The sequence below is a fragment of the Filicampus tigris genome, chromosome 22 (assembly GCF_054856515.1).
Source record: "Filicampus tigris isolate MCC_2025a chromosome 22, RoL_Ftig_1.0, whole genome shotgun sequence".
In the NCBI taxonomy this organism is placed as follows: domain Eukaryota; kingdom Metazoa; phylum Chordata; class Actinopteri; order Syngnathiformes; family Syngnathidae; genus Filicampus; species Filicampus tigris.
The window spans coordinates 2103672-2119154 of record NC_141238.1 but is presented as its reverse complement, the minus strand read 5'-3'; the positions used below and the strand labels follow the sequence as shown (position 1 = coordinate 2119154).

Genomic DNA, 15483 nt, shown 5'->3' with positions numbered 1-15483 from the left:
AACCCACACCAAACATCAATTGGTGCGCCTTTCGGTGATGTTTTATTCGACTGTTTGCTTTGAGCGAGCGCTTCTTTAAAATTCGGCCTCGAAATAATTCACTTGAAATGCTCTCTACAGTAAGAACACTCAGTTTAACCATTTATTTTAGAGGTGCTGCCGTTATTGGTACTCTTTGTTCCTTTTTTGATAACTTGACGTCACTCAGGTCTATTTTGAGCTGTTAAAATTTCTTCTGGTAAACGAAATTCAATTGTCACAGCAACAATATTCACACACTAACACGCTAATGAATTCAAGGAGCAGAAGGAATTTTAATCAGAATCCAAGCAAGGATTAAGACAAAAAAAAAACAACAGTACACTTTAAGGCTAATTGTTGGGTCGATTGCTTTCAGGTTGTGGTTGAGTGGAGCCGAGACCAGTACCATGTGTTGTTTGACTCCTACAGAGACAACTTGGGTGGCAAATCATTTCAAAGCAGGTGAGCGTAATTACATTTCTCGACCCTCAAATGAGCACATTGCATTATCTGACAACTGAGCTTCCGTTGCATTCTGCTGTAGGCTCTGCCTGCCTATGCCCATCGATGTGGTCTACACGTGGGTTAATGGCACTGACGTGGCTCTCCTGAGGGAACTGAAGGCCGTGAGAGAGCAACTGGCGGAGGAACAGAGAGCTCTGAGGTAGCCCGGTAGAGAAATTCTGTTTATTGCTTGTACGATAGAGAAATTCTGTTTATTGCTTGCAAAATCTGAAAGTGTATATAAAGTCCTTGAGTGTCATTACTGTATGTACCCTAGTTGTCGTGTTTTGGATGTGTGGCTTTAAGGGGTGTGGTCTAGTGAGTGACATCGGGAGTTGCGGTCGTGTTGGCCAGTGTGCTTGTGAGTCAAGGTACCATTGTGCGTTATGTTCTGTATTTCTCATCCACATAGAGAACGCCTGGGGAAAAATGCAAGTGAGACAACAGAAGAACCGAAAGTCAGGTAATACTGAATGTCCCAATACTTTTGCAAAAGTCCGCCTTTCCTGAGCGCTGCAATCCGCCCCTCTCCAGGGCCAAAGCGGAATGTTTGCTGTCTCACTGCATCGTAGCGCCCATGCTGGCGCTGGATCCCGCCCTGCCGGCCAACGCCACACTCCAGGACCTGCCGTCGCTTTTGCCGTCGCTGGCGGCCGCCAAGGAGCTGCTGCAGCTCCGCAAGCCCGTCCACCCGTCCACTGCCGCCTCCGTTCTAGTCTTCAATTCTCAGGCTGACGGTGGGTCAGAAACATAGCCCGCGTGATAAACCGGGGTTCACTCTATTGTCTGATGATGAGATAAAGAAACTGATCTGGATTTTTTTCATGTTCTTCTTCCAGCTGAGAAAGCCTACATAGACGCTTTCAAGGAAGACAAGAAATTTTCCATGTCCAGATGTTACCTCGTGAGTTTTATATTAATTTCCTGACCTAAGCTTTTCAAGGAAGCTGCGTTTGCATCACTGCATCCAATTTTCCACAGACCACAGATAAAGAGGCTCCGGGTCTGATCCGCATGCAGACGCTGGCCTATCTCAGCGGCTTCCCGGGGTCCTTCAAGGAGACGGAGCAGCTGAAAGCAAAGCTGCCATCTTTTGTCACCGAGAAGATAAAACAGGTGAGCAGAAGTCAGTGCAGTCCATCCGCCTTCTTGACTCTATGCTGGCCATTTGTGTGCACCTCAAAACCTGTCATCTTTAGCTCTTTAATTATGTCATTAATAGTCTGTTTACATCAATTTGCACCCCTGGGCTCCATGTTGTCCAAACCCATAAACCACAACGACCAACTACATTCGTTTTGAAATACAGCACCTTGGTATATCCTGGATGTTAAAGTTTTGAGTCAATGCTTGGCTATGTAAATTAAAAAACAAACGTTTTCTAGCAGGACAACGGAGCAATTTCATGTAATATTCTTAATTTCCCAAAGAAGTGTTTAATGCCTTACTTCTGTCCCAATTATTGCGTTGCGCAGGCAAACTGGAATTTTCAGAGTTAGAAAATAAGAATGAATGGATAAATTAGTTAAAAGGCTTCAGTCAGGCCACAAACAAAGGATAATAAAATAATAGAACAAGGGTTGAGGGTCAATATGATATTAAAAGAAACAAAGAAAAATCGGTCTGTTCGGCGTTGCACTCTTCCAACCGAAACGAGCATGCCATATCTCCTACTGCCACAAGATGTCGCTGCCCAACGATGAGCTTCATATTGTCCTTTTAATAGTTGCGGTTAATGCAAGCTTGGGTGTGTGGGTGTGTGTAAAGTGAATCTTTCCATACATTACAGGAATGCAATGTGAGGCAGGGCTATGCCCATCATCCTTGAAGGAGATGAAATGTTATGTGCTGAGCAGGATCTTAGGTTATATGGAAAGCTCAGCGCAGATTACTGGGGGAAATTATCATAACAAACAGAACTCTGTCATATGTTCGGCAGCCATTTTGTTCCAGCCAATGAGGCACTCGCCCGGCCGAAAATGTCTTATGCAAGTGATGTTGGGTGCATGGACCCTCAAAACACAAAAATAGTCAAAGTGGTCACCCACGCCCTTCCGTATGTGTCTTAAATTAATTTTAGCCATAATATTTCGCCATTACAAATAATCCATTCCAGGGGCTGAAACTACTCCTACTAAATATTGAAATATTATATTAATAGTGTTTCAGTACAAAAATAATTAAATATTTTTTGCTGTAAAACATGAACATTTTTCTCTTGTCTCAGCTTGAAAATGACGCAAAGCATGCATCTGCTGCGTAACTTTTTCTGAAAGTTCTCTAGCTTAATGCTAACACACGCTGCAAAACACCATAGACAGACTAACTAAACTAGCACTGATGCAGTACTATTACAACACTTAAAGCGGCGGATACGTGAATAGAAATGGTGAAGCAACGCAATGTATCTGCGTGAAATGATGTTTTTTTTTTTTTGGGTGTTTTATGAGGAGGGGTGGCTAGAACAGATTAATGGCATTTCCAGAAGACGGTTTGAGTGGTGTCACATTAGACACTAAGTCACCCTTGCGATGGTTAATATTAGAGCAATTGTTTGGAGCGGAGCGCCGCCGCTGGAAGGTCGTCAGGATTTTTGGTGACCTCCGCCTGCCCACTCCCGCGTGTCACCTGCCCTTACCTGTTTGTTCCGTTTCAACCACAAGGGGACGGAAGTGGATGAAGATTGTGGACTGTGCGCTTTCCTGGTGTCGCCAAACCCATTCTGCGAAAGAGGGGTGCTGGGGAATAGAGGGCGGGTGGTGGGGGTCAATACTGAGAGGCGTTCATATTTATAGCTGACGATTGAACCAGCGCCATAGTGATGAAAGACCTCCACTACACCCCACCAACTCCTTTGTTAGAATGGTTTCCTATGGTGTTGAAGTGTGGACACTGTCACGTAGCATATTTCTACTGTGTGTCTTTACCTTGAGTTGTATCGTCTGTTGCAGTCTGATATGTTCTTGTTTTCTTTAGTTTTGTGCTTGTATGTCTTTGTAACGTTTGTGTACTGAGTGTGAGTGAAACTGTTGACACTGGCCGGCGATGAAAGCTGTCTTTGTGAGGCTGCCACGCGCCCCCTTTGTGTACACGCGTGAGCATTATCGGGCCTACACGGAGAACTATAATAGAGATGCAACGTGATACGGGCCACGCCGGCTCCATAAGACCCGCGTAATCCTCACCTAAAAGGAGCGAGAGGAGGTGGCGGCTCGCCAGCTCATGTGAGACGCTCGATGATGGAGTGAGGCGGCGAGCAAACGCTTTCCTGGGAAGCTTAGATTTGGAAAGGGGGAGGCAGGGTCGGCCCGCTCGGTAGCACCCCGCACACACACACACGTGGTTTATCTGCGCTCTTTGTGGTGGGGATGACATAACCGAATTTTCCAAACGTAAATGCATTTACTGGTTATATTTAGCAAATGAGCATTTAATTGCGACAACATATTGAATGTCACTGTCGCCTCAAAGAATTGTACTTGACGAGTTTGCAAGGCAGGTCCCAACTGTATGTCACATGGTGTGTTCCTCAGTTTGAATTGTATTCGGAGGCCAGCATCGCTTTGCTTCACCTCAAAGGCCCGCAAGACTTCACCGACCTCATGCAGAAGTCCAAGAAGAACCTGACGCTTGATGGGAAGGAACTGAGCATTAGCCCCGCCTACCTCTTCTGGGACCTGACCGGCATCTCGCAGGTAATGCCTTAAGTGTGGCCTCGCTTTACAAATGACCCAACTGAAGAGTTTGTTGCGATACAAGCTTGGATGTTTTCCTTGTGTTGTGAGCAACGAGTGCATCTAAAAACCTTCACCACTAGATGGCAGCTGCAAATTTCACAACATCACGCAGCAGTTTGTTGTTCTTCAAAAAAAGTCTAGTCTCCAATTTTCAAGGTGTTTAACGCCTCTCCCAGTTAAAGTCAAACTAAACATGACACGGAGAATTACATGACGTGCATTTAATCAATCCACTTTGCCTTACGAAAGACCACTAGCTTAATGCTAGCACACAAAGCGAAACGTCATTGATGGGCTTACGAAACTAGATAGAAACTAGCACTGTTTGAACACAAACGGTCCTGCAACGCAAAATATATCAAGACTCACAGCGATATATATTCTTTATTCTCAAAACCAAGGACATTTTTTTTTTTTTTTCCTGCGTTTGGAATGATTTACTCATTCCCTAATCTCTAAGATGACCTTTTGACGGCATTTGTGTTGCCATGCAGTCCAAACAAGACGAGGACGTCTCGGCCAGCCGCTTCGAGGACAACGAGGAGCTGCGCTACTCTCTGCGCTCCGTGGAGAAACACGCCCCCTGGGTGCGACACGTCTTTGTGGTCACCAACGGGCAGATTCCCTCTTGGCTCAACCTGGACAACCCTCGCGTTTCGGTCGTCTCGCATCAGGTAGCTTCCATGAGGCCTTGAGCGCCTGAACAAAGCGGAATCTTATTTCTATAATGTTTTCCTTTTGAACGGCAGGAGCTCTTCTTGAACCACAGCCACCTCCCCACCTTCAGCTCGCCCGCCATCGAGAGCCACATCCACCGCATCCCGGGACTCTCGCAGAAGTTTATTTACCTCAACGACGATGTGATGTTTGGCAAAGACGTCTGGCCGGACGACTTCTACAGCCATTCGAAAGGACAGAAGGTAATCGGAGTAGATGCAGGAGCATAGACGAGCAGAAGAAAAACACATTCAACAGAACTGTCCCCATCTTCTAAAAACCAGAGGCACAACAAATCCAAAACAAAAGCAGCAGTACCACTAGTGGTGTGTGGGTTCCCTCTAGTGGTATGCAAAAGAATCACTCACTTGAAATATATGGCTTGAATCCAGTGCTGTACATTGTTTACTATGTGCAGTACGTTTTTAGGTACAGTTCAGTTGGATTTAAAGGAGAATGCATTGGCGTTTAATCTTCAAAATTTCATTTCAGAAATATAACTCATGGTTACACCCAATGAGCTCAGGTTCTCCTTCCCTGCAGGTGTATCTCACCTGGCCTGTTCCCAATTGTGCGGAAGGCTGCCCGGGATCCTGGATCAAGGATGGCTATTGTGACAAGGCGTGCAACAACTCGGCCTGTGACTGGGATGGAGGCGACTGCACAGGTAAACATGCACTTGCGGGGTGGAAAATGTCCACGACAAGTTTCAGGAAATTTCCATGGGAAGTGGACTTTGCATGGGAATATTTGGAAGGAACTGCTGGGAATTTAGGGTAATTTCATGAAACTGTATCATATTCAGGCATAAATATAATTTTGTCATGTTTTCAGCAGAAATACATGCAAAATACTTTTCTAACGGTTGAGTGGCTGGGGGGAGGGACAAGAGAACAATGGGCATAACAACAGTCATATAATCAACAGTAATAGTACTTGCATGAAATCTAATTGTCCGTTTTTGCAATCTGTTTAAATGTATTTTCCCCAACTACCGTGAAGTTCCTCATATCGTGGTTTATTCACGTTTATTTGTCATTAATTCCATGGCGAGATTGCAGCCACTCTACTTGTGCCACTTGTATTTTTCTGTCAGGGGCCGCAGGGAGCAACAGGTTCCCGGGTGGGGTCGGCGCTGGCGGAGCCGGCGGGCAGATGTGGCAGTTCGCCGGCGGTCAACTTGGCCTGGCCGCAACCTCGTACTGTAACCAAGGTTGCGCCACCTCCTGGCTGGCAGATAAATTCTGTGACCAAGCCTGCAACGTGCTCACCTGCGGCTTTGACGTGGGCGATTGCGGCACAGGTTGACTTGAAGGCAAATATGAGCGCTACACCTCAAGTTCCGGTCAAAGTGTTGACCCACTTTGTGTGTTTGCGTCGCAGAGCACTTTGGAGAGCTGCACCGTGTCACCCTGCTGAGCAACCAGACTGTGTACGTCCTCCCAGTTGGAGAGATCAGACCGTATTTCAGCTTCGAACGGCTGGCTCACAGGTAAAGTTGCAACCGGGTAGAGAAATTGACGGTTACTTTCCGTGAGAAATTGAACAAGGCATTTTGAAAGCGTTTTCCATAAGATTGACGGGAATGAACTGGGAATGGAGGTTAGTTAAATGCAAAGATAGCAAATGCAAGCGTCAATAAGAACATTTTGTTTGGCCGTAAGATGAAACCCAATAATCAATTCTTTGACTGAAGAACAAAAATGGAGAAAATGCACCCTCCCCGCTAAAAATACTGCAAAAGTGGCAATCAACGTGCAAATAAAAAAGCTACTTCCCACGCGCTCCTCAAGCCTAAAATTCCCTTTAACTCCAATTGAAAGTTTCCAAGTGCCCGGCATTTTGTCCCCGCACAGGGTCTCGGAGGCCCACGTGGGCGACAACCCGGTGGTGCGTCACACCTCCGTGGCCAACAAGTGGAAGACCATCCACCTTCTGCTCCACCCCGGCCACAACGCCAGCGTGGTCCATTACAACGTCACCTTCCAAAGAGAGGACAGCACGGCGTTTACCAAGATCTTCGACGTGGCCGTGGACACGCGTCTGCTTCCGCAGGTTAACAGGACGCAGACCAGCAGGGAAAGTTCCAGCCGGAAGCCTTCCGCTACGGCGGAAGTGCCCTTCTCGTTCTCGGATGTCCCCGAGGACAAGAGGGCTCCCAGGATCCAGAGGAAGCGACCGGACCAACTCACGGCCCTCATAGAAGTTCCCGCTCTGGACGAGTCGCTCTTGCCCGCTCCCGTGCGGGGTGAGCTTCAGAAGCTGCATGAGAAACTCCTGAGAGGAGACATCACACTGAAGGGTTACAACCTCACCAAGGCTCAGCTGCTAACCGCAGACCGGGAAGAAGGCGACGCAGGCCAACTTGAGGTTCCTAGCGTGGTGGGGAGGCCCAAAACCTCCAAGTTGCTGAGCCACATTACCAAAATGAAGAGCACCGAGTGGCAAGCGCAGCCCCCCCGCCTTGCTCCAGTGGGGAGGAAGCTCCAGCACTTCGTCCCAGCTGACAGGGGCTTCCTGCCGTGGGAGAAGAAGAAATACTTCCAAGACCTGCTGGAGGTGAGCTCCCAAAAAAATCAGACTGCTATGATCTTCACTCGCTGACTGTGTCGTTATTGGGGAGGAGAGCGACTCCCTGGAGCCATTCCGAAACTAGCTGGGGGTGAAGTTTTTTTTTTTTTTTTTCACCCCCTCTCTCTCTCTTAACAGGAAGAAGAGCGCCTGCAGAGGGCGCTGACGTATGACACGGACGCCGCCGCCGCCGGCCGCAAGCTACGGGACACGTTTGCCGACTCGCTGCGCCACGTCAACAAACTGCTCAACCGCCAGTTTGGCTTCGCGTCCCGCAAAGTCCCCGCGCACATGCCGCATATGATTGACAGGCTGGTCATGCAGGAGCTGCAGGACACGTGAGTGTTGGCGGCGGGGCCCACCCCATGAAAGGCCGCCGCACACCTTTCAGAATAACGCTTGATTATATTTAGATTTTCGTTTGTTGTTGTGGTGAAAAGGCAAAGCGTGCAGAGTGCCTCGTTGCGCGATGTGACGAAGGAGCGCTGCTCCTTGTTGATTTCCTGCAGATTCCCAGACGACTTTGACAAGACGTCCAGCCACCGCGTGCGCCACCCGGACGACATGCAGTTTGCCTTCTCCTACTTCTACTTCCTGATGAGCACTCAGCAGCAGCTCAACGTCTCTGAGGTGTTCGACGAGGTCGACACCGACCACTCCGGCGTTCTGTCCGATCGCGAGATTCGCACTCTGGCCACCAGGATCCACGAGCTGCCCCTCAGCCTCCAGGTCGCTCTACTAAACCAGTATTCTCCAACCTTTCTTATTTATATTCCGTTGGTGACAGACATTATTTCTATTTATTCTTCCGGCCTTGCAGGACCTTACAAGCTTGGAGCAGATGTTGATCAACTGCTCCAAGACACTCCCGACGAACCTGAGCCAGCTGCACCTGGTGAACCCCACACAGGAGGCATACTACGACCACAGCATGGTGAACACCTCAAGACGGACACAAAAGCTCCACTCGCCGCTTTCGAGTTACATCGTGGATTTTGTTTTGCAGCCGCCGGTCACGAAAGGCCTCATCGTGCACTGCTCGCCCATCACGGACCGCATTCGCAAAGCCTTCGTGGACCAGAACAAATACAAGTGAGACGTCCACAAGCAACACGGTCACGTTTAAACGCCTCTGCTGGTTTTAAGAGTTGACCACTTGCGCAGGTTTGAGATCAAGGGCGAGGAGGACATCGCCTTCAAGATGGTCCGCACCAACGTGTCGCACGTGGTGGGCCAGTTGGACGACATCAGGAAGAATCCCAGGTGGCGTCCGTCTCCATGAGGGTTCCCGATTGTCTCGCCAGCTCACACCCTGGCCTTCTCCCGCAGGAAGTTCATTTGTCTGAACGACAACATCGACCACGCCCACAAGGACGCCGCCACGGTGAAGGCCGTGCTGAGGGACTTCTACGACTCCATGTTCCCGCTGCCGTCCCAGTTTGAGCTGCCCAGGGAGTACCGCAACCGCTTCTTGCACATGGACGAGCTCCAGGAATGGTAGGTCATTTCCACCGCAGGAACTTACCAAAAATACCAAAAAGCGAAGCAAGGAAAGTCAAAGACAGACGTAAACACCCCGGTCGTGAAAGCAAGCTCCCTGGTGGAGGTAATCAATGCGTCTGTCAGCGCTAGTGGCGGCACAGCAGCTGCTAATAATGGCCGCATCATAACATCACAAGCACCCAAGTGGCTGTCAGCGTGCTGGGCCAAGTGTTGCCAGCTTGTCACCATGGGGATCCCCAGAGAGGGAGGGGGTGAGGGGTCATGGGGGTTCCATGTCCAAAGACTTCTTCTTCAAGTGGGTGGGGGGTTCAGTGTCAGGCCTCACACACAGACTTTAAAATTAGACGAGCCACCTCAGATGGAAGTGGTAAGCTGAGCGTTTCATCACCTCCCGGAGTGTCTTTGGAGTGAAGTGCTGTCACCTCTGGATGCCTGCGTGTTGCTTTTGTTCATCCAAAAACATGTCCCCTAATTGAAGCCCTCCCCCTCCCAGGCGAGTCTACCGGGACAAGCTGAAGTTCTGGACCCACTGTGTCCTGGTGACGCTGGTGGCCTTCACCGTCATTTCCTTCTTCGCCGAACAGGTCAGTGGCCTCCGTGTCCTCCGTGTCCTCCCGTTTCCGTGATTCGCGCCTTCGCCGCCCAAATTCCCAGCCCGGCGGCTCGTCCGTCTCATGTGTGACAAGCAGTGCCAGGACCTGACTCCGCTGAAACCAAAGACCCCACCCCACCCCCTCGTCCGCCTCCCCCCCCTGTGGGAGGATTCGATGACTCTCAGAGAGTCGGATTTCATGGTTTCCACCGATTTTTGTCGCCAAAAAAAGCCGAAAACAAATCTCGGTTTTGACGCGGTGCTGTAATCGCGCCGGTGTGCGGTGTCTCCTCCGAGCGAGAGAGGTTAACAGTTGCGCTGACCTTAATACATTCCCGCCGCCAACCCTCGCCAGAGCCCTTAGCGACCATAACGTTTGATATCTTCATCAAAACACATTCCCAGAGTATCACATTGGTCTCCTCGCGTACTCCCGTTTTCTCACAGTTGATCCACTTAAAGCGCAAGCTATTCCCCCGACGCCAAATGGCCAAGGATGACAACCCTGAGAGAGTATGAACCTGGAAGTCCTCCACCTCCTCCTCAGCAGAAGAAGCAGCAGCGTCCGCGCCTCCTCCGTCCTGTTTGATGGAGGATCCACATGGATTAAACCCCCCCCCCTCCCCCGCCAATTTGGTTATGGACAACAAAGCAAAGCTAATGAAGATTGTTTCACACTCAACACTCGGTTGACGGTTGAACATTTTACAACTCAAGAGTTCGTTTTAATGGAATTAGATGAAAAGAAATCATTAATTTAAGTCATTGTTGGTTTTGTATTCAACAATATGCGATCTAGAAGTGCCTTCTTTGTTCATTCCTATGCTTTGTTTTACGAGACAAATGTTTTGGTGAAAATGTCGTCTACCAATGTGTGTGTGCGGACTCAATGGGCCTTTCTTGAATCTGTGTTTGTCGGTCGCGGCAGTTTTCCTCTTCGCCGTCTGCGCACACGTGTCCCCGTGGGACTCAGCAGACTCACGATAATGTCTGAAATTCAGACACCTCGGCTCTTAACTTATTCTTGGGATTGTGACGTTGCCATGGAGACCGAGCGCTTTGTTCGAATGTGTGTCGCCGGCCTTTAAAAGTCTCTTGCTATGGTTCTTCCGACTGGAATAAAATGTGTGTTCGGCCATGTTCATCGCTCTCTGTCTGCTGTTTGCCAAAGCACGACAAGGTCAATGCATGAAAAATATTTTCTTTATTACAAACTCCTCCTCCCTCCCACACATGTATTTGTTAGTAAAAATTTGCAGTGAACAGTGAAAAATCTCGGTTGTACATTTCAATACATAGTTTGTCATAGAAACAAAGTCCGATGTTACTTTCCAGAGTACAAACCAGAAAACGGAACCTAAAAATAGTAAAGCGGTACCACAGAAGAACAAATCCCTTTCATCCCCGTCAACCTAAATAAGAAGCATATCAGAGTACTAGCTGGAGGAGAACTGTATCAATCTGAGAAAAACTGTCGGTAAGAGGGAAGCTTCTGTATTGCAGTTTTCAGTGGAAAACGCGTTACAAAGTTGGTTTGGTGTGCAATAGTCAATTTTTTTTTTTTTTTAATCACAACAAAATGAATTAAGGCGACATCAGCTGAATTGTATACAATCACAACATTCATTATTAGCCCTTAAGGGAGAAGAAGTCAGAAAGCAGAACAAATGGCGATGAGATGAAAAGTAACGCTTCACATAGCCTGCTGACCAAAACACCTCATTGGAAATCAGTTTTGTCCTCATTCAATCCCCGGTCGATCGCGTTTAGTCACATTCACTGGACTAATTAAAAATAAAATGGGTGACGTAAAGTCACTTTTTGGACAAACAATTACAGATAAAATGGTTTAAAAAAAACAAAAAAAACTTTGGCATATCAGATGAGTTGTTTTGTTTTGGAGCATTACTTTGGTGGGCAAGTTTTTTTTTTCAATTTAGGCAGAGGTGGTCACTTGGTCAAGGCTTGGGGTGCAGGGTCTTTTCTCGTCATCGTTGTCTGATTTCAGGAGCGGGGAGAGGTCTGAGTCTCCGCCCGCCTCCTCCCGCCGGGCAAGCTGTCAGTCGCGGTGGGCGGGGCCAGTGGTTGTGATGCTGAAGACGCGGATGCGTAAGTGGCCGGCAATCTGGTGGCACACACCCGTGCAGTAGCGTGTCAGGTCCACCAGGGAGAGCACCTAAACGCCATATAGTTTTCATTTATTCATTGGTATAGAAGAAACGAGGAGGTTCTCACCTACGGTGACTTTAAATATGACCTCAAAACATTTGCATGCAAGTTCACCTTTGAAATGTTTCAGTACTTTTCACACAACTAGTCCACTCTGAAGTTTTGATAGTGCTCCGTTTTGACTGATTATAAAGTGCAATACCAGGAACTGACCATGGCGATCCAGAGGACAATGTACTCGTCGACGAAGCTGTTGAAGTACTGGTTGAGGAAGAGGAGGCCCGGGCCGATGAAGGCCGTGTCTGGGAGGTGAAGCTCACTCTTTGTCATATGCGCCACCTGTGCGAGGGGGGCGGGAGCATTATTTTAGTCATTATTAGACACACCACAGAAAAGAGTTTTACAGTCCTGTCACATGCCTATTGTTTTTGAAGGAAGCCTGGAAATGGCCAAAACATTTTGTGCAATTTGAGTATGGGGGAAAAAAAACCCAAAAAAAACGCCCCAACTGACGAGCGTCAATGAAGAAACAAGCAATTTCAAGAAGAACCCACCACAAGCTTGTTGGAGATCTTGGCGATGACCATGCCGAAGGCGAGCAGGTAGAGGCAGGGGTGGTGCTCAAACAGATGACTGGACGATTTTTTGAAGATGATGAAGGCCAGCGTGAGGATGAGGCCGATGTGTAAACCGGGACTCAGCACGCTGGTGTCCTGCGCAACGTCAATGTTTGTTTATTTGTGCAGCGCCATACCTTCTGAGGTTATTCAGCACAGCTTACCGCCACAGTGGAGCCGTTTTTACCCACGCCGCCATTGAGAATGACATGGAAGTAGTTGTGGCAGGAGTAGAGGGCACCGCCGATGATGCCCACAATGGGGAAGATGTATAACTTCAATCCAATGAGGGGCAACTTCAAAACAACAGATTGAAGACGTCCTTGTTTGTGACAATATTTTTACGACAATGCAGGCAACTACAAGGGAGGACATCTTTCTACAACAAGGCGGATTAGTTACCGTGGTTTGCCAAAGGCTCACCCCCCCGAAGGCGGACATCAGGTACATGGCGATGATGGCAAACTGCACCTCGGTGACGTCGACCCTGCCCGGAAAAGAAAGCGGCGGTTGAGGTGGACCGGCGCGGATCGGCGTGCGCCCGAGCGGCGGACTCACAGGCCAAAGCGGAGGGTTCCGGACACGTAGGTCTGCCAGTGGGCGCAGAAGAACATGAACATCCCGATGAAGCCGCAGAAGAATATCCAGTGGGGGTATCTGCCGATGCCGCAGGAGATGCACGTTCCCACGGCGACAAACACTGCAGCGAGACGACGCGCCACCTCAGTTAACAGGAGTGTGGAAAACTTCCAGAGTGGATTATGGAGCACCTGTGGAGACGGCGTCACAGCCGTGGTCAAAGAGCTCGCCGAGGGCCGAGCTGCTGTTGGTCCTGCGGGCCTGCTTGCCGTCGATGGCGTCCAGAGACTGGTACACAAACAGGCCCAGAGCACTCAGGATGAAAGCCCATGCTGGAGCCTGAAGGTAAGAAGCAGAACCGTACTTAGTTGAGCGCAGACCCCCCACCCCAACCCCACCCCCCACCACCGAGGCCGAACAAACCCCAATTCATGTATTATTTCTGGAGGAAGTAAGAAAATGCAGAAAATTGCATTAAAAAAAAAAAAATAACTTAAGTAATTGACTCAAACCCCACCCTTCTAAAGGAAAGTCGTCAAACTAAATTGAAAGAAAAAACAGCAATACAATTGTTAAGCACAAACTTTAAACAGTGCTGCTGTAAATTGGAAAACATGCAACTCCAAAGTACATCTCAACCTGAAACCTTTTGTACTTCAGTTTTTTTTTTTTTTTTATTGGACAGCGGTGATTAATAAAGTACAACATCATACACTATAGTGTTTGTAGCTTAATGGGTGAATAATCAATGCAGATAGGCGGTCAAACAGATAAAATGTGGACTTTGAGTGTGTTGTAAGCAAGAAACGTGATTAACCCAACAAGCAGGCTGGACTGGTCCAGCGCATGTGTGTAATTTATCCAAGACTAAAGGTGCTGCCAGATTAGATGTGCTGACGTCGGTTGAGGGAGCAGGCGACAATTAGCAACTAGGCTAACTTGAGGCAAAATAAGTGTTTGCTTGTCGGCTTCAACAACAATGAACAGGGCCAGTGTTGTGCTCAGGGTTGGCCGTGTTTTGACACCAGCTACTCGGCGTCACATGAGCGATGATTGGCGGACAACCGCCGGTCCACTTTTGCAAGAATGAACCTCACACTGATGACGGATTTTGATAATCGATCGACTGATTTGCACAAACAAATAGATGCAATTGTCTGAGATCCAGTCACCGAAAGATTAATCCAATGAAGCAATCACGGCTCGTTTGACACTTGGTTACACATCGCAACCATGAAATCCCGTAATTAAACACAAATAGAAGCAAATTCAAATAGTCATTTAAACGCCGAATTCCCACTAGCGCTCATTTACTACTGTTAACAAATTATTTAAATGAGTTAATTCACACATATTTAGTAAATAGTCAAATTGACATTAAATTACTCAATGCGTCAAGCTGATTTCGCGAGCGAGTGCCGGTGTAGAAACTTTGTCCAAAGTCACCTCAACTCACCTCCTCCGTGGCCGTGGGGCAAAACAACACGAGCAGGAGCGTGGACACGATGTTGACCAGCAGGCCGACGATGGTGAGCGTATTCGGTGCGACCCACGTCGGGATTTGCTGGACGAGCCAGTTCCAGTAGATCTGGCAAGGCGGCTCCAGCAGGGAGCGACCCGAAGCGCTGTACTTGTGGTCCTCCAGCCGCTTGAGCTGCGCGCTTGACAGCGGCTCCGGCCACAGGACATGGGCCATCGTTTCTCCTCGAAATAAACCGTGACGAATTCCCGCAGGATCCCAGGGAAAGGGGCTCAAAATCGGCTACCTTCTCTCGACCAAGCCCAAAACATAGCAGCGCATTTGGCCTGTAGAGGGAGGCGAATGTGCTTAGGCTATTTGCAAGGCGGAACGCACCTTGAGCGGGCGATGACGTTCCGGACAGGGTTGAGCATGGACCGGAAGTGGGACAACTGAAATAAAGGTCACTTCCGCTACATGTCAGCTACCCCCCGCTAATTTTCAAAAAACAGCGGCGCATTGACCGATAGTAAGGTTGTTTTTTAAAGCTGCCAATAATGAGAGTCCACCTTTAGAAATAGCACCGGTATTATTATCATTCATATAAATCCGTAATTTTTCTACTTTGTGTAGTTAGTTAAAAGGTAATGAAATCTCATGAATTCTGATCTTAAATTGTTAGCCAACAAAATTGCGTGACTTTTATTCTATTAGTCTTTTGTTATTTATTTATTTTTTTTAGATAAGTGATTCTTACAAGTAATGCAGGCTCATTTGATTTTAGCGGCACACAAAGGTTTTGCTTTTGAACGTTTAAGAACTATTATTAAACTACTGCTTAGTTGCCATATCTTAAAGGGGAAGTAAACTCAAATATTTTCTTTACAATAATGTTCTGTGCAGCCACACTAATGAAAACATGGTTTTATGATTAATATTGCTTTTGTGGAATATGAAATAAGCAACTTGCTGGCAACTGAAAATGACATCACAGTGCCGGAGGCCTCAGGTAAC

At 48.0% G+C, this 15483-nt stretch overlaps 2 protein-coding genes across 15 annotated transcripts in view; one reads left to right on the top strand and one right to left on the bottom strand.

Annotated features, from left to right (window-relative positions):
* Positions 1–15483, top strand: part of LOC147126408 (N-acetylglucosamine-1-phosphotransferase subunits alpha/beta-like) — a 66214-nt gene that overhangs the window by 20893 nt on the left and 29838 nt on the right. For 11 of the 14 annotated variants that reach the window (XM_086022399.1, XM_086022397.1, XM_086022406.1 and 8 more), the window contains 21 exons: positions 398–483; positions 566–685; positions 938–988; positions 1060–1262; positions 1365–1429; positions 1507–1641; positions 4059–4220; positions 4757–4936; positions 5012–5182; positions 5523–5646; positions 6076–6282; positions 6363–6471; positions 6836–7538; positions 7689–7888; positions 8060–8279; positions 8371–8484; positions 8557–8642; positions 8715–8813; positions 8880–9047; positions 9547–9637; positions 10093–10787. In XM_086022399.1, the coding sequence (XP_085878525.1) occupies positions 398–483; positions 566–685; positions 938–988; positions 1060–1262; positions 1365–1429; positions 1507–1641; positions 4059–4220; positions 4757–4936; positions 5012–5182; positions 5523–5646; positions 6076–6282; positions 6363–6471; positions 6836–7538; positions 7689–7888; positions 8060–8279; positions 8371–8484; positions 8557–8642; positions 8715–8813; positions 8880–9047; positions 9547–9637; positions 10093–10164 (3366 nt within the window). In that variant the 3' untranslated portion in view covers positions 10165–10787. Of the gene's footprint in view, positions 1–397; positions 484–565; positions 686–937; positions 989–1059; positions 1263–1364; positions 1430–1506; positions 1642–4058; positions 4221–4756; positions 4937–5011; positions 5183–5522; positions 5647–6075; positions 6283–6362; positions 6472–6835; positions 7539–7688; positions 7889–8059; positions 8280–8370; positions 8485–8556; positions 8643–8714; positions 8814–8879; positions 9048–9546; positions 9638–10092; positions 10788–11653; positions 11936–12008; positions 12124–12786; positions 13356–15483 lie in introns of those variants that run through there. The other 3 variants (XR_015084759.1, XR_015084758.1, XM_086022402.1) reach the window with 3 other exon arrangements.
* On the bottom strand, positions 10831–14895 carry chpt1 (choline phosphotransferase 1). Its single transcript, XM_086022434.1, has 8 exons — positions 14467–14895; positions 13202–13349; positions 12990–13131; positions 12834–12918; positions 12596–12727; positions 12369–12527; positions 12028–12153; positions 10831–11821 (listed from the first exon to the last, which is right to left on the bottom strand). The coding sequence occupies exons 1-8, from the start codon at positions 14704–14706 to the stop codon at positions 11705–11707; spliced, it is 1149 nt and encodes a 382-aa protein (XP_085878560.1). The 5' UTR covers positions 14707–14895; the 3' UTR covers positions 10831–11704.